Here is a 27,504-nt window from a genome sequence, read left to right on the forward strand (position 1 = left end):
CTTTAGGCCTCAGAATTTATTCATCTTATAACCGAAAGTTTGTACTTTTTGACCAATGTGGTATAAATTTCTGATTCCTCCTGTCCTCTAGAAACTAGTGAAGGTCTTCTCCAGATGTGTAATGTTTCTCTTTCAGTCTGTTCCGGATTTTTCTTCTCTCATAATCCTGGCTCTGCCTTGTTTGCTGATCCAGTCTAGACATCCCAGACTAGACAGCTGAAATGGTCAAGCCCCTGCTCAGAATTATCTGAAAATTGTTTTCAAATCCCTAAGTCTCTTTGCTATTGTTCAAAACTCATATTTTTAAAAACATTTTTATTAGCATATAGTTGATTTATAATGCTGTGTTAGTTTCTGTACAGTAAAGTGAATCAGTTATATATATATCTCCAATCTTTTTCAGATTCTTTTCCCATATAGGTCATTACAGAGTATTGAATAGAGTTCCCTGTGCTATACAGTAGGGCCTTATTAGTTATCTATTTTATATATAGTAGTGTGTATATATCAATCCCAATCTCCCAATTTATCCCCTCCCCCCGGTAACCATAAGATTGTTTTCTACAGCTGTGACTCTGTTTCTGTTTTGTAAATAAGTTCATTCGTATCATTTTTTTAGATTCCACATATAAGTGGTTCATATGATATTTGTCTTTGTCTGACTTACTTCACTTAGTATGACAATCTCTAGGTCCATCCATATTGCTGCAAATGGCATTACAAAATTCATATTTTTGAGTATTATTTTATCTTCTGCCACATTTCCATAGCTCTAGTCATCTCTATGCCTAGTTGTAGAGCCCTTAATTCCTTAATGAGGTTCTCTGTACCTCTGTCACACTCTGAAAAGTGCCTCCACTAGTGACTTATTCCTTGAGAGGAGAGACAGTCACTGACTTCATGCCACTGCACCTCTCCATCCTCCTCTCTGCTCCATAATCAGCCCTGGCAGTTCTATGGAAGGGAGAGGGAGTCTTACCTACTTTAGTTTTTGGCAGCAAGAACAACTTCCATGGTTCAAGAATAAACACAGAGGGCTTCCCTGGTGGTGCAGTGGTTGAGAGTCCGCCTGCTGATGCAGGGGACACGGGTTTGTGCCCCGGTCCGGGAAGATCCCACATGCCGCACAGCGGCTGGGCCCGTGAGCCATGGCCGCTGAGCCTGTGCGTCCGGAGCCTGTGCTCCGCAACAGGAGTGAGAGGCCCGCGTACAGCAAAAAAAAAAAAAAAAAAAAAAGAGTAAACACAGAAACTCACCCGTGCAGTTATTACAGAGCTGTTCTCCTTCCCAGTGGGCAATGAATTCTTGAGAGTCCTCATATCATAGAATGTGGACTCTGAAGCACTGCCCTTTCCTTTCAAACATCAGAGCCTCTGGGAGAGGTTTAACTCACACTTATTGCCATATTAACTACTCACACCTCCGCTCAACTGATTCAAGTTCCTAAGCTTTTAAGCAGTCCCCTTAGCAGCAGATGAATCTCTGTATGCTTGCCCAAAATATTTCGTTTCCCTTTAGTAGAGACCTTGAACGCTGAGGCATTCCCGACCATTCTTCTTCACTGCCTCAGCCCCTGGCTATCTATGCAATTATGATGGAATGGTATTTTGAGATATCAATCAGTGTCTCACCCCACCCATTTCTTATTACCATCAAACTATTTCAAAAAAGAAACCACCTGTTCACTAGAGATTGACCTTAATTATTTGAACTTGGATTCTTAAAACATTTCTGAGTTAGTTTCTGTAAGAATAATATATTTTTATTTTAAGCATATCACATTAAAGTATTTCTATGTCTGTTTTCAGATAATGTTAGAAGTTAAATTTATATGTGTTTATTTACCTTTATAAACCAATCAGAACAGAGCTCCTTTAATAAACTTTATAATTTAATTTATGAGTACCATCCTGATGTAAGACATCTCATAGTCACAAAATGAGAGGTAAAGTCCTTTAGAAATAACAGACACATAGACACACAGGCATATGGAGAGTTTATGGCTTTTATTTTACAATTTCAGCCATGGGTCAAGAGTAAACATAGAAACGTAAAACATAAAAATTCACTATTCTAGGTATCAAAGAATTATTCTTCCCAGTAGACACAGAATTCTTGAACTGAAAATAGACAAATGAAAAAACAAACAAAGCCAACAAACCAGATTCTCTGTTGTCTCTCACTCAACAGAAAATAGATCTCTATAAATCATTAATCCTTTTACAGAGCCCACCAATGTGGTCAGACCATACAACCGAATTCCTGATCTTTGCAGCCATGAAGGGGAAATAATTTATTGGCCACATATAAGCCCCCAAAAATTGGTGGAGGAGAAAATTTACGTGAGGAAAACAGAGACCTAAAGAATTCTATTGTCCTTCAGATTCACCTCTGGGAGCAAGAAAAGAAGTACCTGGATTTAGCAACCCATGAGGTGTACTTGTCTGGTGGTGAAGTTCAACTGGTTGTCAGATGAATACATTGGGCATCTCAGTGGGAACTGCAAAACTGTTACAGGATAATTCTCAAAAAAAAAAAAAAAAAGTAAAATCATGCTGTTACCCACCACGGTTCTTGCCCTCCCTAATCAATAGAAATTGATAAGAGGCCAGACAAGAAATTCAGGCAAGGCTTTATTGGGGCTCCTGGTGCAGCACGAGGGAAAAACAAGCAAAAACAAGTGACAGGTTCCCTTGCTTGTTCCCCGAGTAGGGGAGGCGAGCTGGTTCCTTATACAGGGTGAGGGTAGGGGTGGGTCCAGGGCTTGGGCCCGAGGGCTGGCTTAGGTGGTGTGTCCACCCACTTAGCGGTGGACAATCATTTGTCCACCATCAATACTTGCAGTGCTTTTGCAGTCATTCGTGGACATGTGCAGAGTGGCAAAAATTTGATTGCCTAACGTGCATGTTCCCAGGAGAGGTCTAGGGAAGCAAAGTGCTGCCTTCTTGTTTCAGCTCTCACATCATAAACAAGTGTCCTCTTCATGGTCTATTTAGTGCCACACTTTTCACATTTTTGTGCCTTTTTTCTTAGGGATTTTCTTGTTTAAAATGGCCCCCAGGGAATTCCCTGGCGGTACAGTAGTTAGGACTCCGCATTTTCACTGCCAGGTCCTGGGGTTCAATCCCTGGTTCAGGAACTAAGATCCCACAGCTGTGGGGTGCAGCCAAGAAAATGAAATGAAATGAAATAAAAGAAAAGAAAAAAAATAAACTATGTTAAAAATGGCCCCCAAAGGTAGTGCTGAAATGCTGTCTATTGTTCCTAGAGTCCTTGATGTGCCTTATGGAGAAAATACATGTGTTATATATGCTTCACTCAGGTATGAATTCGTGCTATTGGTCATGAATTCAATGTTACTGAATCAAAAATATATAGTAAATAAAGTGTCTTTAAACAAACACAGATAAAACAAGGTTATGTATTGATTTAGTGACTAAAATGTAACCAGTGGCTTGGGGGAACCTAACTGTATTTACCTTAGGAGCAATGGTTCAGTAGTTATTAATTCAGTGTTGGCAGTAACTTTGAGACAGGCTGGGACCTAGGACACTTTGCTGCCGTGCTTGCACCTGGACAAACATCTCCTTGAGCAATAAAATATAAAGAAACTCTAAAGGACTAATAATAACTGTGTGCATGCTTGAGCAGTTGGGGCAAATTATGGACATGATACAAAAAGACTGAAAAAACCCAACTACCACTTCTGAAGAGCGGGGAGCAAAAAAGGTGCACTGCACATGCATACTGCACTCAACAACACCAAAGGGGTGGGCAAACAACCTAAGCCCCTCCAGCCCGACCACTGCACAGACTCCTACCCTCACCCCACAAAAGGAATCAGGTCACCACCGACCTTGGGGAGCAAACAACGGAAACTGTTACTTGTTTTCGCTCCCCCCTACTGCAGCAGGGGCCCCAATAAAGCCTTGCCTGAATTCCTTATCTGGCCTCTTATCAATTTCTATTGATTGGGGGAAGGCCAAGAACCCTGGCTGGTATCAACTTTATAGAACATAACTACCACAAATAACGGAAATCAACTATATGTATACGGAGGGAAAAAGTGTTTTTCAAATGCATCTGATTTTCTTATTAACACAAGTGGGGGGGGAAAAAGCCTTCCCAAGAAATCGCTCCACTACTCTCCCAAACAGCCTATAAAAGCGGTCATCAGGCCTTTCCCCCTCCACTATTCCTTTCCCCCTCCACTTTATTCTTCCTCAGTTCTCTCTCTGTGTGTCTCTTGAACGGGTTCTCCACCTAAGTAATGTTTTCCGAGAATCTAGAGTCCTATACTAAATTTGATAGCGACAGACACAGACGACGCACACGTACGTTCAAAAGTGAGCTCTGTGGCCGTGTTCCCACAAAATTAATTGAAAATAACCCGTGGTACAACAATTCTATCAGAACTCAGAGAAGGGCATTTCCCCACTTTGGGCATCCACCTTTGGAAATTCCCAAGGACATTATATAAATACACTATATTTTTCTTTTCTTTTCTTTTAAACAGTAACTGCAGTGAACCCTCCCACAAGCCTTAATAAACCTTCCGCTCTTAGTTTATTTCCTCTGTTTCTTTAAGACGTAAGTCGGGTGTTTTGCCCTGTTCAGAAATGGCTGCCCCTGCTTCACACGCTTTGCGCAGGGTTCTTGAACAGAATTTGGCGTAGAGGCAACTCAGTGACTTACGCGGCGCAAGATGGGGACTTGGCGGCGGGCAACACTGAACCTCCCAGCATGCTTTGCGGCCTGGCGGAGAGGCCCGACGCCTAGTGATGGGGAGCCCTCGATGCTCTACGCCGCCAAATCGGCTGTAGCGGTTGAGGTTGAGCCCGGGGCCTGGGAATTGGACGCTCGCAGAGGGGGAAAATGGAAGCGTGGCGCTGTGTGAGGAGAGGCTACGGCCGCTGTGTGGTGGGGAGAGGCAGGTCAGTAGGGCTGGGTGGCGGGAGGGAGGAGGGAGGGGCGGGCGGCCTGGGGGCGGGCGGCCAGGGTTAACCGGGGCGGGGCGGGGTGGGGAGTGGGGGTTGGACGAGGAAGAGGGCCCGGGCCGCGGTACCGTCAGGACGGACCTCCGGAGACCCCGAGGGATAGGTAAACCCGGCGCGCAGCCGGAGGGGCGCTCGGCCCACGGGGTCCAGGGCCCGGGCGCGGAGCGCGTCGGCCATGGGCCGGGTTCGTGCTTTCCGGACCAGGTTGGCCTCAGAGTCCCGACCCTTTTCCCCCAACCCAACCTCCTAGCCAGCCTGAGCCTCCGGGTCCCCGGCCTCCTTCCCCAACCCTGCAGCCCCCTCCGGGAGCTGCCGGTCTGCAGGGAGGGGCTGGTTTGTTGTTGTGTTGGTGTCTCTCGAACTTTAGTTACTGGGATCCCAACCTTTACGATTATTACCAAATTCTCTTTCCACATCTATATTACTTAATGGATATTTTTCTTGAAATTGACTCACTTTTTAAAAAAGCACTTCAATAGGTGCTGCGCACGTTAGAGTCTCCCTAAGCAGTATCCGTGAGATCTTGGGTTTGGTATACTGATTTTTTTTCCTAATACATTTTGAAATGGATACTTAGATATAAAAAATTTTAAGTTTAAATGTGTACCACGCGAAACCGACTGGCGTACCACACGTGGGAAGCACAGCACTCTATTAGTTTTTACATAAGTTATGGGGATCTGGTTTTAACTCCTGTAGTCTTGGGACTTGACAGTCGTCAACAATGTTTCCTGAGTACCAGCTGTGTGTCAGGCACTGTGCTAGGCACTTGGGAAGAGCCCCAGATTAAAATGAATAAGAAGGCTCTGGCCGTGAAGGAGCTCATCATTTTAAGAGAAAAAAAAAGTCTGTTTAAGTACCTACAGATATAGAGAATGTTTTGTAGTACAAGTATTATATTTCAGTAGGTAGCTTATTAAGATAGAAAATGTATGGGCAAGCCCCAAATCTCTATGGCTTTCAGAGTTGTCACAAAGCAGGATACACTACCCTTGTCATGTCTTTAAAGATTTACAATTACATTGAGTTTAGAGAACAGTTTGAAAATGTGTAAACTGCTCAATAAATTTATGTAACAGTTAAAAATTTAAATGCTGTTAAAAGGAAACAAATGTAACATATAAAAGTCAAATAACATTTAAATACAATTTAAGCAAAATTCTTTTGGTGATAAAAGTGGACATTATTGACGCTATCTTGGAAATGTACCTTTAATGAATTCTGGAGGAAAGGATAGAAGTTTTTCTCAGAATCCTAGCATTTTGCCAGAATAGTGTAGTAGAAAGAAGGTGGTGCTTGAGTTGCGTTGTTTCTTAGGAGAGCCTGAGAGCAATATATCTATTCAAAATAATAATAACACTACTTTGGAGACATTTTTCATGCTATAACCTATCATATAATTGGTATCAGATAATTGATGCTGTTGGGTTTGGAGTGTTGGTGAATTTCTAGTAAGTAATTCTCTTTCATTTCCCTCAAGGAGAAGCGTGCTTTAAATTAAAAGAAAAAAAAAGGGAGTAGCATGAAACAATAAATTATCTACCTACTGATTAGCAAGAGAGGTACTTTTATGAAGTAGTGATAGTCTTTTGTTAGCTATAAAGATGTTTGGAAAATATAACCTTGGTATAAAAAACATGTTCAGAAGCATGTTTTTACTCCAAACCCAGGTTGGAGAGATTCACTTTAATTGTAGTCACCTTATATGTTCTATATTTGATTTAAGTATTATGTTTGCTGTGGATTTTATTTGTCCGTTGAGTTTTATTAGATGCTAGAAAGCTACTCTGAATACAGTTTGGTGATTGATTCAACACAGTTGAATTGTGTGGACTTTTAGAAGTGCATCTGGTGTTTCGGGAGGTTGGTGGATTCTATGTTAAGTGTTTAGAATACCATTCATAGTTGTTTAGGGAGAGTATTGAGATACTGCCACTAGTAGTTAAGTGATGGCTGCTTTTTCCCCCATCCTTCACAGATTTAGAAGTCAGATTTTAAATATTAGACATTACCTTCCCTTGAGGAAACATTTAGATTTTGTGTGCTACAGCTGAACAAAAAGTGGTGCCTCAAGGAGTGTATTTATTTCTTTTAGATACCCCATGTTACCCCATCACCAGAAGAGTCTCGGCAGAGACTGGACTGCACCGTGGGAGAATCTGCAAAGGTGTTGCTGGAACAGACATATTTCTAGTTGTATGAGGTGGCCTGGACATTATTCTCGTGCTCCTTACCCATACTTCAGTAGTAGGCATTTTTCACTAAATTGGAGACCACCTTGTTTGTTTGAGTCTAGAACTCAGTTTCAGTACTGGAACTGGAGACCTGACAACCTGAGCCAGACATCTTTGATTCATCTCTCTAGTTACATCATGAACTCTGAGGGAGATGAGCCTTCATCAAAACGAAGAAAACACCAAGGTAAAGGTGACATTTATCTTGGTGGAGAAATAGACATAAGCCATAGAGTAATTGAAACTTTCATATTTAATCCTTAAGAAAACCTGCAGGTTTTAGAGGTGTTGGTGTTTATTTTTAGCCAGTAGTTTTCTGTTATGAAAAAGGAAATTCTTTTTTAAAATTAAGACTTTTAAAAAGAAATTTTCAATTAATTGTGTATTTCTGGCAGTAAAAATAGAAGTGACTCTACATATAGACTAAAGTTGGAAAACAAATGGAGGACTAGATTAAAACATTAAGTTTAATTTAAGAATAATTTTCAAATTCAGTGTTTTTGAAACAAAGGTCCTTAGACTTCTTAGAAATTGGTGGATGTATGCTTGCGAGTCCACAGCTATTTTAAAAAATCATGTTTTCATTTTTAATGTTAGCTTCATTATATAAGACAAAAGAATTTCCTTAAATAGAAACAATCATAAATGAAAGCTATTTTCTTACAGAATCAGATTTTAGCTTATTAAATTTATATTTCTCATACTGGGGTCTGTAGACATAATCTCAAGAGTCTGTGGGAAGTTTTATCTTTTAACCACATCTTATTCAACTTTGAGACACTTTTTTCTAGATATCTTGATTATTTCTATTTTTCTCACATTCTTTTTACTCTAAACAATTCACTAGGCTCTCTGTGCCGCCAGCCAAGCCCTACCTCCAAAGTATACATGAGTTGTCTAAGTAAATTTGGAATTGTCTTTCTTACTGAGCTGTGGTTTTCAGTGAAGATCATTCCTACTGAAGATACGAAAATAGGCTGTGTGAGTGTTAAAGTGTAGGAAGCTGACCTAAGTTTGTCAAAGGATGGCATTCACAGTGTCTCACCTGGAAGTCAGAGCTAGATTAGTTAGTGCTCTTTCAAGTAGAACTTCTACTACACATTTAAGTAGAAATTCTAAGCACTCAAAAGTGAAAATTTATTTGTATAGCACTTAACCACCACATATGTTTATAAACAAAGCTTTGTTTGAATGATTAAAAGGTGTATTTAGAGACATTAAAATTAGGTTCCTAAGGACAACGCATACTTTATAAATCTAGGGCTGTATGATGACATGAGATAGCTTCTCATTCACGTATTCATTGTTCATCAGGACGACACACTCCTCTTCTGTTTAGCGTTTTGTTATAAATCAGGTGTGCTCTCAGATGAAGCGGTGGTGTAGTGACACAAGCATGGGCTTAGGAACCGCTCCCTGCTCTCATTCTGCTCCACCACTAATTGTGTGGGTTTGGACAGGTCACTGAACCTCTCTGCTCCTTGGTTTCCCAGTGTAAAATAATGCCTACTTTGAAAGCCTGTGGAGGCATGAAGTGAGATATGTCAAAGTGCCTAACACACTGTTGGCTTCATAGTAGGTACTCAGAAAATCCTGGTGTTGTTGTTTTCCCTTTAATGGATGGGGAATTACATTTACATACTGATAAACTTTGATTGCAACCTGACTCTTTATATGTCCGTTCTTCCTAGGTATTGTGAATAAGGAAAATGCTCTTCGTTAAGCCATATTTGTGACTTCTGATATTTCACTAATACTACTTTTCAATCAAGAGAACAGCATTGCTAACTTGCCTATCACTTTAAAGTGGTATTTGAAGGATTTGTGTGACACAATTATGACCTTTTAATTAGGCACCCTAAAAACCCGATCAGGCCTATTGCTTACTTTCTTTGATTCATCTGTCTTCTCTGCTGTGATCACCTTGTTGCTCCTGACATGGAAGGTATATAAGCTTTTGTAGTGTGAATTTATGTTGTGAAGTATGTGAAGGCCAGAGACTATCCACTCTCTCAGTAGTTTTCAAACTGTCTTCCAGGGAACCCTAGCATTCAAATACATTTCTGTATGTTTGTTAAAAGCAAATGTGGTCAGGATAAAATGTGTTTACCCCATCATCCCAGCTCCAGTCCCAACATACCAGGGACTGATGGTCATGACATGAAAAGTAATGCCAAAGTGTTACACAAGCTGTAGAAGTCTGAAAGCCACTGTATTAATTTGATAATCTGATGGTCTCAGTTATTTAAAAAATGGAATTGCAAAAAGACTTGGTTACAAACTCTTAATTGCCAGGACTATACAAATCTTAATGCTTTTATATGCCTTTATATATACATATTCTACAAGAAAGTATGAATGATTTCTTTCGACTTCCATCTTTCATATTTTAATGCAGTGGTGTCATGAGGGTGGTGCTGTAAGTTTGTGATGGTAGCTTGCATTTTGTTTGTATGACTAGAGCCCTTTCCATCTCGTATACATATAAAGACTTAATGATTTGTGGCTAAAACCATAGACAGTCCCCTGTTTATGAATGAATTGTGTTCTAGATAATCAGTTCTTAAGAATCAGTTCTATTTTCCTCATAGAAGCTATGTTATAAATCTCAGGGTAGTTGTGTGGAGTCAGTATAATTTGCTTTAGTTGTGGCCTTTAGCGGTAGGATTCTCCATTTTCAGTGAAGGATAAGGAAGGGGATAGTTTCCTTCTCTTTAGCTCTAGGCTAAATTATGTAATAGTTGAATGCTTTGTTTAGTTTGGTTTTCTTTCCTTCCACCATTTTTTCTTAGCCTTTCTCCTCAGGCTCCTAGTACCTTCATGGTATCATAATTCCAACTCCCCTGTTCCACCCAGACCTCACTATTCATAAAAATTACCTTCCTCTTCTGTCCTCTGGTCAAAATGCCTATTCCCTCAGTGCAGCAGATATCAGCATTTAGATTTTGAGGGAAGAAACCTGATTAAAGTCAATTTGCCAGAGTATATTTTAAAATTTTTACTTCACTGGCATTTTTATAGAGTGTACTGACACTTTTTTTCTTCCAGTTTTATTGAGATATAATTGACATACCAGCCCTGTATAAGCTTAAGTTGTACAGCATAATGATTTGACTTACATACATCATGAAATGATTATCACAATAATTTTTGTGAACATTCGTCATTCCACAGAGACACAAAAGTAAAGAAATATTCTTCCCTGTGATGAGGTTGCTTAGGATTTACTCTCTTAACAGTTTTCCTATAGAACACACCACAGTGCTCATTACATTGATCATGTTGTACATCACATCCCTAGTATTTATTCATCTTATAACTGGAGGCTTGTACCTTTTGACTGCCCTCAACCAGTTCCCCCTCCCCACTAGAGTGTGTTGATATTTTGACTGTAAATATACTGTCATTGTAGAAGATTTGGAAAAATCGACCACAATCCTTCCTCTCAGAGACAATTACTCTTAAAAACAGTGGTATGTTTCCCTTTAGTCTTTTTTCCCCCATATATAAAATATTTTTCTTCAATTTAATTTTTAATTGGTGAAATTTTAGGGATTGTCATCCAGTGAAGTGAAAACCTTCTTTCAGGAAAAGGAAGATATTCTAGGGCTCAGATTTTTTTCATATCATCTAATCATTCTCAAAAGTCCATCTTCAAATCTTTTTGTTTCCCAAGTTCATCCCATTTCTTGTTTTTCCCTTCTTTTGAGCTTATAGATTCTCTAAAATGTTCCACATTTTTTTTCATGGCTTCCATGGCAGTAAGAGTATCCTTTTTAATGGTGGGGTGAGGAAGACAAGATCAAAGGGGGTGTGTGTGTGTCTGTGTATATATACATATATATAAACATATATACTTAGTGGTGTGTGTCTGTATCTATAGTGATACACACATATATATATTTATTTTTAGTAGGCATTTCTAAGTCAAAGACTGCCTATAATTGCAAAATCTCATGCTATTTGATCCTCTTCTCATCACTTTATCAGGGTACATGGTGTCTTTGCAGAATATAAACTATCACACATTCCTGGTTGCTGCATGCTAGTTTTGTCAGTCAGGCATCATCATTTACTAGCATTCTGTAGCTGTGTTACATTTAACTTTTGCTTTGGTGTGCATTAAAAATATTTCTTTTGCTTATTTTGTTTGCATTCTTCCAGTAAGTACTACTTCCATTTATTGTCATTATATACCCTTCATTCATGTCTAAACCAGATTTCTCAGATGAATTGTTTCTGGAACTTAGTTAAGCATTTGATGATCTTATCATACTAATAGGTGATAAAATACAATGTGAAATCACCTTATTGAAAGGCCAGCTGTGACATACAAATATATTATCATGGTTATGAAGTTGCTGAGCATGTCTGCGGCAGAGCCACTTCGTAACCATGGGGAAGTGAGAAACCGTGACCCCAATATAGTCAGTTTTATTAACACACACTCTCAGCCTCCAAAATGACTTGCTAGACCCTTTTAAACAGTTTTGTACCTCTTGGTCAGTCAGTGTATCATTTTACTGCCTTTGTAATCAACTTGATGACAACTTCTAGTTATTAAGTACCACATTGCCATTTCCTAGGGAAAAACATTCTGTTCATTGCCTATAGGAATGTTTAAAAGGCAAGAAAATACTTATATACAGGAAAAATATGATCCGTTTTTTATTAATTCTTTGTATTTTATCTAATATATTTTAACAGGCACAATAAAACGGGATTGGGAATATATATGTAACCATAATAAAGAAAAAACGAAGATCCTAGGAGACAAAAATGATGACCCCATATGTGAAGACAGTGAGAACAAGTTTGACTTTTCAGTGATGTCCTATAATATACTTTCTCAAGATTTATTGGAAGACAATTCACACCTTTATAAGCACTGCCAGCGGCCAGTATTACACTGGAGTTTTAGGTTTCCCAATATTCTGAAAGAAATTAAACACTATGATGCAGATGTAAGTACAAAATATCATCAGAATTCTTCACATAAGGAAGAGTTGGATTCATTTCTGAACTAAATGGTTTTATCCCTTTTGTTTGTAGGGTAAGAAGGGAAGACATTAAATATAGTGATGAGGGAACTCTCTGGCGGTCCAGTGGTTAGGACTCTGCACTTTCACTGCCAAGGGCCTGGTCGGGGAACTAAGATCCCACAAGCCACAGCGTGGCCCAAAAATAAATAATATATAAATATAGTGATGGAACAGTTTTTAACAAGGTATCATAACTTTGGAGGAATAACTTGCTAATGGTTGTTGATATAAATAATTATATAGTGTTTCAAATAAGATCCAAAAAGTTTTAAGCATCGATCAGTTTTGAGACAGGGACTGGCACCATATTAAGTATTCAGTAAATATTTCCTTTGATTCAAAATTTAAATAATTCGTGCAAAAATTTATTTAGATGATAGCATTCAAAAAATTATCTCTTAAGAAAGGACTAGGCCGCCTGCCAATGCAGGGGACACGGGTTCATGCCCCGGTCCGGGAAGATCCCACATGCCGCGGAGTGGCTGGGCCCGTGAGCCATGGCCGCTGAGCCTGCGCGTCCAGAGCCTGTGCTCCGCAACAGGAGAGACCACAACAGTGAGAGGCCCGCGTACCGCAAAAAAAAAAAAAGGACTAGGGGCTTCCCTGGTGGCGAATCCGCCAGCCAATGGATTAAGAATCCGCCTGCCAATGCAGGAGACACAGGTTCGAGCCCTGGCCTGGGAAGATCCCACATGCCGCAGAGCAACTAAGCCCGTGGCCACAACTACTGAGCCTGCGCTCTAGAGCCCGTGCGCCACAACTACTGAGCCTGCGCTCTAGAGCCCGCGAGTCACAACTACTGAGCCCACATGCCACAACTATTGAGCCCATGTGCCACAACTACTGAAGCCTGCCCACCTAGAGCCCATGCTCCACAACAAAAGAAGCCACAGCAATAAGCCCGTGCACCACAACGAAGAGTAGCCCCTGCTTGCCACAACTAGAGAAGAGCCTGCGTGCAGCAGTGAAGACCCAGTGCAGCCAAATATAAATAAAATAAATTTTTTTAAAAAAATGGTGATTTAGTACTAATGAACATGTAAATTCAGGAAAAATATTCCAACATATAAATTATAAATATTTCCTTTGGTAAATACCAGTTTTGGATAATAAGAGGGCTTCATGTGATTAAAGGTCAGGGTTTTGGGGGCTGATCAAATTTGGAGACATTAATTTGATAGATCTATACATTACAGGAAAAAAAAATTTTTTATTTCCTTTCATCAGGTTTTTAGAATTTTAGAAACCTATTTTTAAAGACAAAAGCACCAGAAAATTCATATTTGCATATTTTTGTTCTAATTCAAGCCATTTTTTTTCTTTTAAGGTACTTTGTTTGCAAGAAGTGCAAGAAGATCATTATGGAACAGAGATCAGGCCAAGTTTGGAATCATTGGGTACAGTGTAACTTTTACTTTAGCCAGATTTACTTAATGGGTTGTTAAAGTATAACTTGCTAATAACAAAGATGTGTGGTGTATTTGGACCTAAAATCTTAATTTTGAAAAAACTTAATATGCATTTCAAAAGGTCAGGAAAAGATTGAGGTATATCAAATGGGACCTTTTGTGTTAATACATAATTTTAATTCGGATGGAAAGGTATGCAAGAATCCCTTAATAGCTTCCTTTCCAGGAGTTGCTTTGCCTACTCCCAGAGCCCTAAGATTCTGAGTTCCCTGAGATCAGGGACCATCGTGTCTAGTTCATCATCATATAATACCAGTGTCCACCGTGTGTAATGGATAGAAGCTGAAAATCTGGTGAGTGAATACCTCTAGAAACAGGTTGTCTGTTTGAGAAATGCTGCCTACTTCGCATTCATCCATGCAGCAAATATTGATATTTTTTGAGTGCCTACTGTACACCATGCACTGTTCTAGGCAGTGGGAATACAGCAGTGAGCAGAACAGGCAACAATCTCTGCCCTTGGGGAGCATACATTCTAGTGGAGAAAGGCCAAGAATAAACTGAACAAACAAGTAAATAGTGCCTTAGGTAATGGTAGTTATCTGGAGAAAAGCAAATGGGTCAGGTTTCAGTTTTAAACAAAATGATCAGAGAAGGTAACATTTGAGTAAAGACAAAGGAGGTGAAGGAACAAGCCATGGCTAGAGTTTTCCAGGTAGTGGAGATAGCAAGGGAAAGGCGCTGAAGTTGGAGTGCCTTAAGGCAAGTGAAGCTGCTGTGTGTGGAGTGGAGCAAGCGGGGAAGAATTAGAGGCAGAAAGGTGAGAGAGATGGGGTTGGGGGCGGTGAGGGGGCAGATTACTGTAAGGCCTCACTGTCTTTGTCATGACTCTGACTTTTGTTAGGATGGAAATGAGAATGGTGATAATGTACACGTATGTAACCCTGAAGTCTGCCAGTAAAAAAATCTATTTGACCCAGTCTCAGACTTTTTTGATTCTAACACTTATTAACATCCTACATTACTAATGTTTTGCAGAATACACTTTGGTAAACATTGTTCAAAAAATTAGGAGAACTGTGTTTTGCCATATATATAATTTTGTGTGTGTGTGGCAAAACACAGTTCTTCTAATACTTACATATATAAAAAACCAGCCATCTTCGTTTAAAATTTTTTTCTTTCCTCTAGGTTATCACTGTGAATACAAGATGCGGACAGGAAGGAAACCTGATGGCTGTGCCATTTGCTTCAAACATTCCAAATTTTCCCTCTTATCAGTGAACCCAGTGGAATTCTACCGCCGTGATGTTCCTCTATTGGACAGAGACAATGTTGGATTAGTGTTACTCTTGCAGCCCAAAATCCCAAGTGCTGCCTCCCCTGCAATCTGTGTGGCTAACACACATCTGTTGTATAACCCAAGGCGAGGTGATATTAAACTGACCCAACTGGCAATGCTTCTGGCAGAGATTTCCAGTGTTGCCCATCAGAAAGATGGCAGCTTCTGCCCCATTGTTATGTGTGGTGACTTTAATTCTGTTCCTGGTTCTCCACTGTATAGTTTTATAAAGGAAGGGAAATTGAATTATGAAGGACTTGCCATAGGAAAGGTACGTGCTTGCTTCCTCATTATTAGGAGGTGGACTTAGTCTCTCTCTTCATTGTAAAGTGAGGGTAGTCATCACTGGGCTATTTGAAAACCTTGATGAGTCAGTACCCTCACTTTACCAACCTGTGATGATGAGCTACAGCTACTGATAAGTAATTATATTTACTTGAGTGAATTTCACCTATTGAATTTCCATCTATTTGTGGCAACATTTTGCTTGGAGGAATTGACAGGCAGTAAAAAATTCAGAATGGGAGAGGAGAAGAAAAATGAAAGCGTTGACAGACATGAGTACTGCATAAATAAGGAACTACTTACAAGGTGGCAGAATAGAATTTTGAATGCTGGATGTGGCCAATATAGTTGGCAAAACAGTAATTTAGTATTTATTTATTATATAAGCTTCCCTTTATACAGTGATAAATATTTTAATTCTTTAGCTGAGTGTAATTTATCCCATGTTTTTATTTTAATTGTACTTTCTTTTTCTTACTTTAGATTATTTCATCTTCGGTATATTTAACCAAAATAAACTCTCCACCACTGAGTTTTGAATGATAGTTTAAAATTTTATAAGAGTTGATCTGTCTTAGTATTTTATGTAGCAGGAAATATATTGCAGGTAGTAAAAAAGGAGGAGCAGTATTAGTCCAAAACTATAGATCGTTTAGATTTCCAAATTAGACAAAAACATGCATAGGAAAAGATTTCCATTTACATGTAAATAATAAGTGCTTTCTGAACTCTATTTGAACAAGATTTTATAAGCACAAATAATTCATGTAATGAATAAAGGGTAATATTTACCATTCTTGGATTCCCTTTTATCTGAGAAATAAACTTTTCAGTACACAAACTATTTAAAATCTATTCACCTAAGATACCTGTTGAAATTTTGTTTAGGTATCTGGCCAGGAACAGTCTTCACGGGGACAAAGAATTTTATCTATTCCAATTTGGCCCCCAAACCTAGGTATCTCACAGAACTGTGTGTATGAGGTACAGCAGGTACCAAAAGTAGAAAAGACAGGTAAGTGTTTGCAATACATTTTGGCAGTCTTCTTGATAATAGTGTTCCATTTGAAGACATAAAACTAAATTTTTTAAAGGGATAACATCTCAGTGATGAATATTCATATATAAAAGCATATAGTTGTTTGCTTATTCCTTTTTTTTAAGAGCTCTAAATTTACCTTTTTAAAATTCAGCTTCCAAAATTATCTTTGCGTGAATTACTTGCATGTTGCTTTGGAAATGTTTGTGTTTTATTTTTGCTATTTCTGGAGATCATCAAAACATAGATACCAGAATGAACCATTTTACTAGGCATCTATCTAAACTAGATATGTCTTAAATATTGTTCCTAGAGTAAAAGGACTATACTAAGGCAAGCTAGAACAAAACAATACATTGATAGTATAAATATATTTCTCTTTGTTCTTCCAGACAGTGATCTGACACAAACACAGCTGGACAAAACAGAGGTCCTAGTAACAGCTGAAAAGTGAGTTTTGGAAAGCAACAATAGACATTTGCTGACTTCAGTTGAGTAAAGAAATCACTTGGATGAAAAATGAAGTTGATGATATTTTATGCTGGTGAAGAATGCTGGCTCTTAAGTCAAATAGACCTGAGTTCCAACCTTGACTTTGCTACTTTTTAGCTGTGTGATTTTTGAGCAAGAAATTTAACATCTCTAAGGTTCAGTTTCTTTATCTATAATTTGGGTTGTTGTGAAGATTAGATGAGACAAAGCATGTAAAGCTCAGTGTTTGACATACAATAGTAAGTGCTTAAACCCTGCTGTTTATAGAAGCAGCTTGTCCATGAACCTGAACAGGCTAGTAAATTTATTATCTTTGAAATTTATTGCTATTACATATTTAAACAAAGGTCAAGATCACAGAAAAATATCTTTCAGATTTCAAGAGGACCTTTAGCCTCCTTTGACTTACTGGATCTTGAAACAAATCTAAGGAGAATTGACCCAAAAAAGAATATGTCTGTAGAAAAGACAATTATACGTATCTCTTAAACTACAGGAAAGGGTCATCAGAGGTAGCTGGGTGAAGATGCCTGGATTTCTTTTTATTAAAGAATCATGAATGTTTAGGGCTGTGGTTGAGAAACAGATGTATATTAATACAACAGGATGGAGACTTAAATCTTGTCCCTTGGGAGATTCTTGAAATGTCTTGATTGTTTCATATTGTGCTCTTTTATAGCTTTGACTTTCGTTTAACATTTAAAATTTTCTCATTCTTTTTATCTGCTTTCTCCTCAGTCTTATTTTATTTTGTATATCTTGTTTTGGGAAAATATATATAAGAATTAGTAAGAAAGCAATTTTTTTGAATTTTTGAAAAAGAATATATAAAAATCTGTGATTAAAACTTTCAAAGTAAAAACTTCCCTGAGTAAGATTAATAAAAAGGTTACTCTTACTAACAACTACTTAGTTTTGAGTAATTCTAAAATCTTTTTATAACAAAATGGGGTATAAGAAAAGATACTTTTAAGTATCTATATAAATACAGTGTGTGTATACGCATAGCTTTTATCTGTAAACTGAAATGTTGGTAGTAAGATAACAGTTTGCAGGAGACCTATTTTACATTTAAAAATATTGTAAATATAAGTCCTTAGACATAAAAAGTTGCTAAAACTTGGAAGTAGAGCATCTTGAAGCAATTACCTTTGCTTATTGACATATGAGCTCTTTAAAAGCAGAGCAACATCTTTATTTGTGTATTCTCAGCGCATAAGATGAGATAGTGCCTGGGACTTATTAGTACGTGCTTGGTAAATGTTTGTTGGGTGAATTAAAAAAAAAGTTTTTTTAAATTTTGTTTTCTTTTGTGACATAAAAGATCCTTAAAATTCATGATGTGTTAGTAGGAAATGATTTTTAAACCTTTTACCCATAACATTATGTGTATTTGTAGTGTGGGGTAAATGTAAACCGTTATAGAAGCTGTTTTAAGATACAGTATGAGGGAATTCCCTGGCGGTCCAGTGGTTAGGACTTCATGCTCTCAGAGGGCCCAGGTTCAATCCCTGGTCAGGGAACTAAGATCCCACAAGCCGTGCAGTGCAGCCAAGAAAAAAAAAAAAGATGCAGTACAAAATTATCTCATATACCATACCAAGAACAGCAATGGTAAAATATAAGCCCTCTGACATCAGAAGTCTGTTAGTTCTAAATAGCATTCCTAAAGGCCACTTTAATTTTCCTTCTTAAAAACAACAAAAAACTTATAAATTGTTTAAGAATATGTGTTCATTCGCAAGTGAATCTCTCAAATATGTTATAATTAATTTTAAAAGTCACATTATTCGGTTAAGTATTGAGCTCCCCACTCACACCCCACCCCATGTATCACAGCTCTGTTAATGGGTTTTGGATATCACTGCATGAATAAAGGAATGCAAAATTGTTATATGGTCTATTTAAATAAAGATTGTCCTAATGTCTGGTTTTGTCTGGAAATTAAGTGAAAAAGTGGTTTAAATAGGAATTATAAAAATCATGAAGAACTTGATGCTAAATAATTTTTCTTTTCAATTTAGATTATCTTCAAAGTTACAGCACCATTTCAGCTTGTCATCTGTTTATTCACATTATTTTCCTGACACTGGAATTCCAGAAGTGACCACCTGTCATTCCCGAAGTGCCATAACTGTGGATTATATTTTCTATTCCGCTGAAAAGGAAGGTGTTGCTGGGCAGCCAGGTAAAGAATGCGTGTAATCTTAAATTCTGCTTGAGAACACAGTAACTAAAACTTCAGGGCTAAAGTTGAGAAAGCTAGCTAAACATCTAGATGTTTAGATTTAGAAATTAAAAATATTTTTAAATTGGTAATATATTTGGCAGATTGGTTATATATTTGAGTAAATCAGTTTATCACCTGCAAAAGTTGGAGGCAGTGGAACACCTCAAAGCAAATTATTACCCAAGAATTATATCCACAGCTCTACCCTCCAGTCCCAGTCGGCTTCTGAGGTAGAGTACAGATCTTTCATATTGCCCTTTGGTTTCACTCTCCATACATTTATGTTTTTCTTGTGACAGCAACATCATACAGTTTTGTACTTAAATTTTACTGAAGTATGCTGCCTTCATTGTAGGGCCTTGCTTGTACTGCCAACAATTGACAGTTTTGTCATGTTGAGCCTGGAATATTGGTTCTTCCTGGAAAGAGAAGTCTATAATATATGTGTTTTCAAAAAGCAAAGGTGATAACACACTCTTCCTTGTATGATTCAATGAAAACAAGATTTTTTTTTTTTTTTTTTTGCGGTACACGGGCCTCACTGTTGCGGCGTCTCCCATTGCAGAGTACAGGCTCCGGGCGCGGGCTCAGCGGCCATGGCTCATGGGCCTAGCAGCTCCGCGGCATGTGGGATCTTCCCGGACCGGGGCACAAACCCGTGTCCCCTGCATCGGCAGGCGGACTCTCAACCACTGCGCCACCAGGGAAGCCCAAGATTTTAAATACTAATCAAAGGACTTAACATGGAGAATAAAGTGCCATTTAAAGTAACTGGAAGTCAAAAATATATTCAGAAAACTGAAAATCCTAAATGTGGACAGCTATTTTGTTTTTCCTGATTTTCCCCTTTTTTCTTTTCCTTTTTCTTTTTTCAGTGCTACTTTTCTTTTCCCATCTGTTTGTTTGTTTTCTCCTTCACAAGGATAACCTTACTAGTAACATTCAGGAGGGGGTTTACTCTTCTCTGCTAGATCAACTCTGCAAAATAAGCTTGCTTTGAATTTGTAATAAGGTTCTGGTAGTTGTCATACTGAAGAACACTCACTAGGTGGCGGAAGTGTGCCATGGACCAGCATCGCTACTGTTAACATTAAGAGCACATCCTCTTTTACTCTATTTCCATGGGTACTGAGTGTCTGGGACCAAACTATACTAATTTATTCTGCAGTCACCTCATAAACGTCCTACTCAGATGTGGCTTGGTCTGTCTGATTTTATACAACTACAGAAAGGTTGATGGGTGAATTTCTTAGGTAGTTGTCAATCTCAAATTATTCTTAACATCTTATGTGTTGCATTGATATTTTCTTCTAAAGATTATTTGCAGAAGTTGAAATGGAAAAAAATCTGAAATAGAAAAAAACAAGCATCTGAAACATCTGTTTGTTAGAGAATTATAATTAGGTTATATCGCAATAAAAATTTAACCATATTCTAAAAACTGTTTCATATTAGACTTCCAGAAGGGTGTCAAGCTATATATCGTTGTTTTAAAAGAAAAAAAAGATTTATATGATTTACAGTAACCTGTTGTTTCACTAAATATGTATATGTTTCTTTAATATAGGAGCCGAAGTTGCTTTGGTTGGTGGCTTGAAACTTCTAGCTAGACTGTCACTTCTTACAGAACAAGACTTATGGACTGTTAATGGACTTCCAAACGAAAATAACTCTTCGGATCATCTGCCTTTATTGGCTAAATTCAGACTTGAGCTCTGACTCCTTTGTTTTTTTTTTTTCGGTACGCGGGCCTCTCACTGTTGTGGCATCTCTCGTTGCAGAGCACAGGCTCCAGATGTGCAGGCCAGCGGCCATGGCTCACGGGCCTAGCCGCTCCACGGCATGTGGGCTCTTCCCGGGGCACGAACCCGTGTCCCCTGCATCGGCAGGTGGACTCTGAACCACTGCGCCACCTGGGAAGCCCCTTACTCTTCTTTGATTACATATATACTGTGCTTTCCCATTTATGTTCTTTTTCAAAGAATGTAAAGTTGTTCTTAAGAGTTTGCATGTTACTTATTTTTATGCTATGGAATTTTTGAAGAGGTTATGTTAAATGCTTGAAACAGGTAGCAGAAGAAACAAGTTTACAACAATTTTCTTTTTTTGATAATGAAAAAATATTTTCCTGACAAGTGAGATCTAAATGCTCTTTATTGTAAAAGAGTTGTAAATATTTATTATAAATTCCAGTAAAATTGACAGTGATTTTTAAATATAGTGCAGTTTCTTTAGTCCTCTTAGTAAAGAATTTCATGTTTTTGGCAAGCTTTACAGTGGATCCAAAATATCTTTGAGTTCTTACAAACCACAACTCATTTCCCTTGCAGAGGCCCGATTTCATCATGAGGATCATATGTTTGTTGAGTCCTAAGTAGTTCATCTCAGAAATCATCGGGTTCACAAGTGTCCAGCCAACCATTATAGTTTGTTTTTGAGGGGGCTCAGTAATGCTTTTCAAAATTGTACAGACTGCTTAATCCATCTTCTTACTATCCTGAGTCGTGTAATATGCCTGCATTTTATTGGGGAAATATAGGTCACCATAACTAGTAGGATGAAGTGCTTTACACAAGCCCACTTTCCATCCTGTCAGAGACCATTGCAGGATACCTAGGAGAGGCAGAGATTGGGGTTATGCCTTGTGTTTCCCTAGTAATTTTTTTTTTTTTTTATATTCGGTTTCAAGAAAAGATCCCTGGATTGGGAAAGATATTTTATTTTACTTAACTAATCCTGTAGAAATTTATTTTATTAGGAAACATATTTGGAACAAAGTGGCAGCTATAAGGTTATTTTTATTTTGCCTTAGAAATAAGAGGAAGCCAGCAAAACTCTAGAGAGATATCAACTTGGAGACCTAATGCTCATAAGTAGTAACTTTAACTGTTTTGTTTTGTTGTGGTTTAACTGTTGTGGTTTTGTTTCTAAAATGTTTTATTTTATGCAGCAGTGTGAGATGATGCTGATTTTTTTTATAAAGTGGTGAAGATCAGGCCTAAAATATCCTGTAGTTGGCTCTGTATAAGTGTTTGAATCATAAATTTTTAAACATAATTGAAAATTTCCTTTTTTAGACATTGGGATCAAAGAATTATGTACATTTTTACTAAGTAGTAATTTTATATTGAATTATACTGAATTATACAATGGGTTTTACAGTGGGTTTTTTTTACAGTGGGTTTTCTTAATAGAATACTTCATCTTAAATTAGAAAGCAGCAGCTACTTTATAGTCTTGGACTTTAAAAGTTTTTCTACTAAAGTATTTACTACAATGTTTAAAAAATAAACCAGATAAATACCCCCAAAAGGCATGTGGGTTACAAGGATTTGCCTAGTAAAAATTATAGCGATAAGCAAGTACTTTTAACTGTTTAATGTCTTTCTCTCACAGTATTAACTATAGTTCTAGGATTTTTCATTTCGTAGTAAGTTTTCAGAAAATTGTATGTTCTAATTAGCAGATATTGTCATCATCAAATAATAACAGCACATAGTATATTTATCCCCTTTTAGTATTGGGGAAAGAAAAATGAAGATTCATTGATTACTACTTTGTGTTGTGTGAATTTATTAACTAACTTTATATATAGGTATTGTTGATAAACATCCCTGAAAACCTCTATGAAAACTTAATTTTTTGTATCCTGATTAATATATTGTGATTTTAGGCCCTTTTCATGTGCTTCACTTCAATAGAGTTAATCCATAAAATTGCTTTCTACTTTAGCTTATAGAATGAAGTATTATTTTGTGTACTGGAGGCCAAAGGGTCCATGTAACATCATAGCTTTTTAAAGCTCCACTAGGGACTTCTCTGGTGGTGCAGTGGTTAAGAATCCACCTGCCAATGCAGGCGACATGGGTTCAGTCCCTGGTCCGGGAAGAACACACATGCCACGGAGCACCTAAGCCTGTGTTCCACAACTACTGAGCGTGCAAGCCACAACTACTGAAGCCTGTGCGCCTAGAGCCCGTGCTCTGCAACGAGAAGCCACTGCAGTGAGAAGCCTGCGCACTGCAATGAAGAGTAGCCCCCACTTGCTGCAACTAGAGAAAGCCTGTGCACAGCAATGAAGACCCAGTGCAGCCAAAAATAAATTTATATAAAAAAAAAAGCTCCACTAAAATTAACGTCCATTTTCTTTACTTTTTTCGGTCCAAAGAGTTAATAACTCTGTTGGATCCTTGTATTTATCTGCCAAAATTAAATTAAATTTGGTTAATTGCTGAAACCAAATCTCCCAGTCTCAAGCGCTATGCTATCCAAGTGTGTGGGGGTGCGGGGTTTTTTTTTTTTCTTCTTTGGCTGCACCCTGCGACTTGTGGGATCTTAGTTCCCTGACCAGGGATTGAACCTGGGCCATGGCAGTGAAAGCAGAGTCCTAACCCCTGGACCTCCAGGGAATTCCCTATGCTATTTAAGTTTTAAATGGAAAGGGATATATTATGGAGTAATGAAATGCTTTACTGTATGTAGCCTTTGCTATCTGTATGCGTGTTTGAAATCATCTTTTTTGGAATTTAGCAGCGGTCTGCTTTTAACCCTTTGCTTTCATAAAAAAACTAAGATCCAGAGAATTCAAGGGGTTGGAGAAACATTCACGTCAAGTCATTTGCACTTTTTCCCTGTAAGTTACCTAATATATTATTGTACTAGTACATCTGTGCCTGAAGATTTTGTGGTAGATGTACTAAGCTGTGTAACTGACTTGTTGCCTCTTCTAAATTGTTTCATTACCCTTTTCAGCCTTTATTACTTAGGGTGATACCAAAATATAAGTGAATTAAGATACACCAAAATAGAGTGATGTTTAACACAGAGTCTGAAAATTGTGGATGACAACAAGGGTGAGAGAGTGATAAATTAGTTTACCAACAAGGGTGACAGAGTGATAAATTAGTTTACTAGGACAAGTATGTAATAAGAGGAATAAGAAAAAAATCACACCATTTATATTTTTAGAAGGAAAACAATCCTTGAGTTTCCAGGATGGTTTTATTAAAGTCCCATGCTGTGTATAAACATACAGGTGATGAGAAAAACATTAACTTGAAACATGCACTTATCTGGCATTCTCTAAAATACCATTATACAAGTTTTCATTTACTTAGAAAAATACCCACTAAAACAATCACAGTTTTTCTTAAAAGATTTTAAAAAATGTGTTGGCCAGAACAAAGTCCAGAGAATAAACAAGATTCTGAATTGCATGTCAAAAAAACTGTACAAGGTTGTACATAAAACTATAGCTTACAAAAGCCTCGGGTATAGTAAGAATACTGAATTAAGATTTCCAAAGTTCTATTTACCAATATCTATTAATAAAATCCTTATGAAATAATTGACTTAGAAAAAGTGAAATGCTCATGATTTCAGAGTGTATAGAAAACACTAAATACCACTTTCTGAAATAAAGTGTACTCAAAACAGCACAACATGTAGTCTAGAATCAAAATTTCTGTCATTCATTTAAACTTTGCATGTATTGCCATAATGGCTTAAGCATAAAATTTCTCTTGCATTAATAACTTTAAAAACTAGATTTCAGATCACTTCATAGTTTTGTTTTTTATCTTTTGAATTATAGCCAGTTTTAAAATCAGTTCTAGGGGGTAAATCATGTCTTTTTTTTTTTTTTTGCCTTATCAATTAAATTACTTCACTAGAATGTAGGAGTTTGTTGCCTTTCTCATATCTTTTAGAAATTAACATACTCCATAGGCAATAAAAATAGAATAACAACCAAGAACATTTTAAATTAATTTTCATGTTTCTGTGACTAACTCTTGCTTTGGGGAAATGAATCTTAAAATCAAGAAATGAGTGTGGAATAAATCAGGTTACTAATTGAATCATCAAGCCAGTTGGCAGTTTTAAGGCTTATACATCAGCATATTAGAAACAGGCTGTATTCCTATTCCTTTCCCCTTTTCTGTGGGAAACAAGAGGCTATGCAACTCTTGACATTCCATATTTTAGATTGGACAGTACTTAATACTTGGAAAATCCTATTCCAAGCTCTTAGAATGATTGCAATGTTATAAGTAGTCTACTTATTGGATATAGTATTTTCAGATTGATAAACAGATGATGGTATTTCATCTAGAGAGAGAGCTAGGTCAGTATTGTTTTAGAATGAGAATGAAATGATTCACTGGCGACTGCAAACATCTAAATACAAGTGGCCATGAGGCTGCAAATGGGTTCATCTTGTGAAGATTAAGGATAACTCATTTTAAATTCTGCTAACTGATAGTACTATGCTTGAGGAAAGTGGTTAAGTTCCGAATTTTTAACTTAATGCTGTATTTTAATCTAACTGAGATGTACACTTCAGTCAAAGAAAACCAGAGGGGGAAGTACTGAGACTGAAATAACACTTTTGTTGACTAGCAGACTTCACATAAATATGCCTTTTGGTCTCATGAGTTGGCATGGTTGCTAAGATCAAACATATGAAACGGAAGCTGTACTCTTGATAACATACAGACTTGGTATGCTGTTAGAGTTATTCTGTGTGGTCTGCAGCCAGAAGTTACACTGTAACTACCATATGCAGGCCGGATATTCATACTGTGCTCCGTGGACTAAATCACACTATAAGGTGTAACACTGCACCTGAAGACTTTTCCATTAAAACTAAGGTTCTGCTTCTCTAATTCATTGTATTTTCCAATACCAGTTCCTAAGCATCCTGAAGTGGTACCTAAAAGCAATGTACTGGAAAATAATCACATCGTGTTGTATTTGGTCTTAATATAAGACATCAGAACACATCTCTAACAGCAGTGAGTCCTTCAGAATCGAGGCCTGACTTAGAGTTTCGAAATCAGGTGAAATGGGATCAGCAAGGTTAGCTGGTTCTCAAGACCTACTGATTCACTCCTGGCCTGTGCCTTTGAGTGTGTTACTGTCAGAGGTAATTGCAATACCGCTAAATGTGTGTAACAGTTCATGACCCTGTGTGCTTTTTGCTGGACTCTGCAAAGTTTAAATGTTAGTGACAGAACATAGACTAGCTTCTGAACGTGCTTTTCTTTTGTTTTGAAAGAACAAAAACTGCTGTCAGTGAATGCTTTAAGAAAGGTTTAAGAAAGAAGTAACTCCAAGGTCCTGAAAATGGTTTCCCGTATTGCCAGAAGAATTTCAGTGCTTTTCTAGTAAAACACTTGCATATATAATACCTTAAATTTCATCGCATGTGTGCACCAGGAAAAAAATTCCAGACCTTGTGGAGATCCCCATGGAAAATATTGGGGAAACAATACAAATAGAATATAAAAAAAAAAACACCATTAAATTTGCATATCTGATGTCAAGATGCTGAGGTAATATTGACTGCTTACAAAAAGACCCCACCAATCTTTGCCGCTGTTATTGCTGAAAAAGACATTAATACTGATTGAGTTTACCTTACTATATCAAAAGTGGGAGGGAGGGTTTCATGAACATTTACTACTGCTGTTTAAAACAAGTAAAAGAATGTAGGTAAATGGGAAAATATAAAACTACAGTTATGGTCTTATCCTTTCTATCTGGAGTGAGGGAGACAGTCTGACCGCAGTGGGATTTATTACTTAGCCTTTTCATGGTTGTCCCTTCGTGAATTTTTTTAAAGTTCATTGTTACCACCCACTCAGAGTCTATTCCAAGTGAACCCTTACAAATAAAATTCACAAGTTCTTAATAAATAGTTGCAGTTCCTCCTGAAGATGCTGGGTAAAGTGCAGACAGAAGCACCATAGAAGCCCTGTTGCTGGCTGTATTGCTGGCCTAAATTCGGATTTGATAGCCCACTTCATTCAGAGTGCTGAGATCAGCCACCTTCTTTTCAGGCAATGCAGGCCTAAGGGTAAAAGAAAGATGGTAGGCGAGAGGGGAAGGGACAGAAAGATCATTCAGTATTGTCAGGGACCTCTACCCTTTTGGTATTTGCCCCCCCTACACACACACACACACACCAGCCTTAGCTCCCAACTCCACCTCTTGTTTCTCAAATCCACCTTTATAGGTTTTAAGGAACCTTTTAATAGGCTTTCATTGTAGAGTTCAAAAAAAATTTACATGTTGCTGAATGAGTTTCTTCAACTTTAAGCCTGAACTTGGTCACACTAACTTCTGAAACCTAGTTTCTGTAAACCTTGCAAGGGTCTAAAAATGTTTGACTACAGTAGAACTGAACATCTGAACCAGATTCTCCTAGAAACCTTGGCCTCCTTGTGTCGCTGCCCTGGGGAAGCCCAGCACCTACAAGATGTCTCAGGTGACTCAGGTTCTTGTGAAGATTCTCAGTCACTATTCATTCCAGGCTTGAGGGTATAAAATCAGGATGAATCTTTTAGAATTCATCTGTAAAAGCAGGTCAGTGTGGAAAATCATTCAGTGGCAAATCACCTCTCTTCCCTAATTACATTTTCTCAAGCACTTT

At 37.8% G+C, this 27,504-nt stretch overlaps 2 protein-coding genes across 4 annotated transcripts in view; one reads left to right on the top strand and one right to left on the bottom strand.

Annotated features, from left to right (window-relative positions):
• The first annotated feature begins 4,773 nt into the window (after positions 1–4,773).
• On the top strand, positions 4,774–26,832 carry ANGEL2 (angel homolog 2). 3 transcript variants are annotated; one of them, XM_082674592.1, is made up of 9 exons: positions 4,774–4,934; positions 7,093–7,418; positions 11,939–12,195; positions 13,601–13,670; positions 14,874–15,295; positions 16,198–16,324; positions 16,741–16,798; positions 18,865–19,028; positions 20,638–26,832. In XM_082674592.1, exons 1-9 carry the CDS (start codon positions 4,876–4,878, stop codon positions 20,787–20,789), a joined length of 1,635 nt encoding a protein of 544 aa, XP_082530718.1. In that variant the 5' UTR covers positions 4,774–4,875; the 3' UTR covers positions 20,790–26,832. The 3 variants fall into 3 exon arrangements, with proteins under 3 accessions (XP_082530718.1, XP_082530719.1, XP_082530720.1); XM_082674593.1 differs by lacking the exon at positions 4,774–4,934 and adding an exon at positions 5,027–5,100; XM_082674594.1 differs by lacking the exons at positions 4,774–4,934; positions 7,093–7,418 and adding an exon at positions 9,018–9,176.
• The window catches only part of VASH2 (vasohibin 2), a gene marked incomplete at its 5' end in the record, with an annotated part of 33,429 nt that continues 32,706 nt past the window's right edge, over positions 26,782–27,504 (bottom strand). The window contains one exon of the mRNA XM_082674620.1: positions 26,782–26,922. Within this exon, the coding sequence (XP_082530746.1) occupies positions 26,850–26,922 (73 nt within the window). The 3' untranslated portion in view covers positions 26,782–26,849. The remainder of the gene's footprint in view (positions 26,923–27,504) is intronic.

The sequence above is a fragment of the Grampus griseus genome, assembly GCF_964374135.1.
Source record: "Grampus griseus genome assembly, chromosome: 1".
NCBI classification, from domain to species: domain Eukaryota; kingdom Metazoa; phylum Chordata; class Mammalia; order Artiodactyla; family Delphinidae; genus Grampus; species Grampus griseus.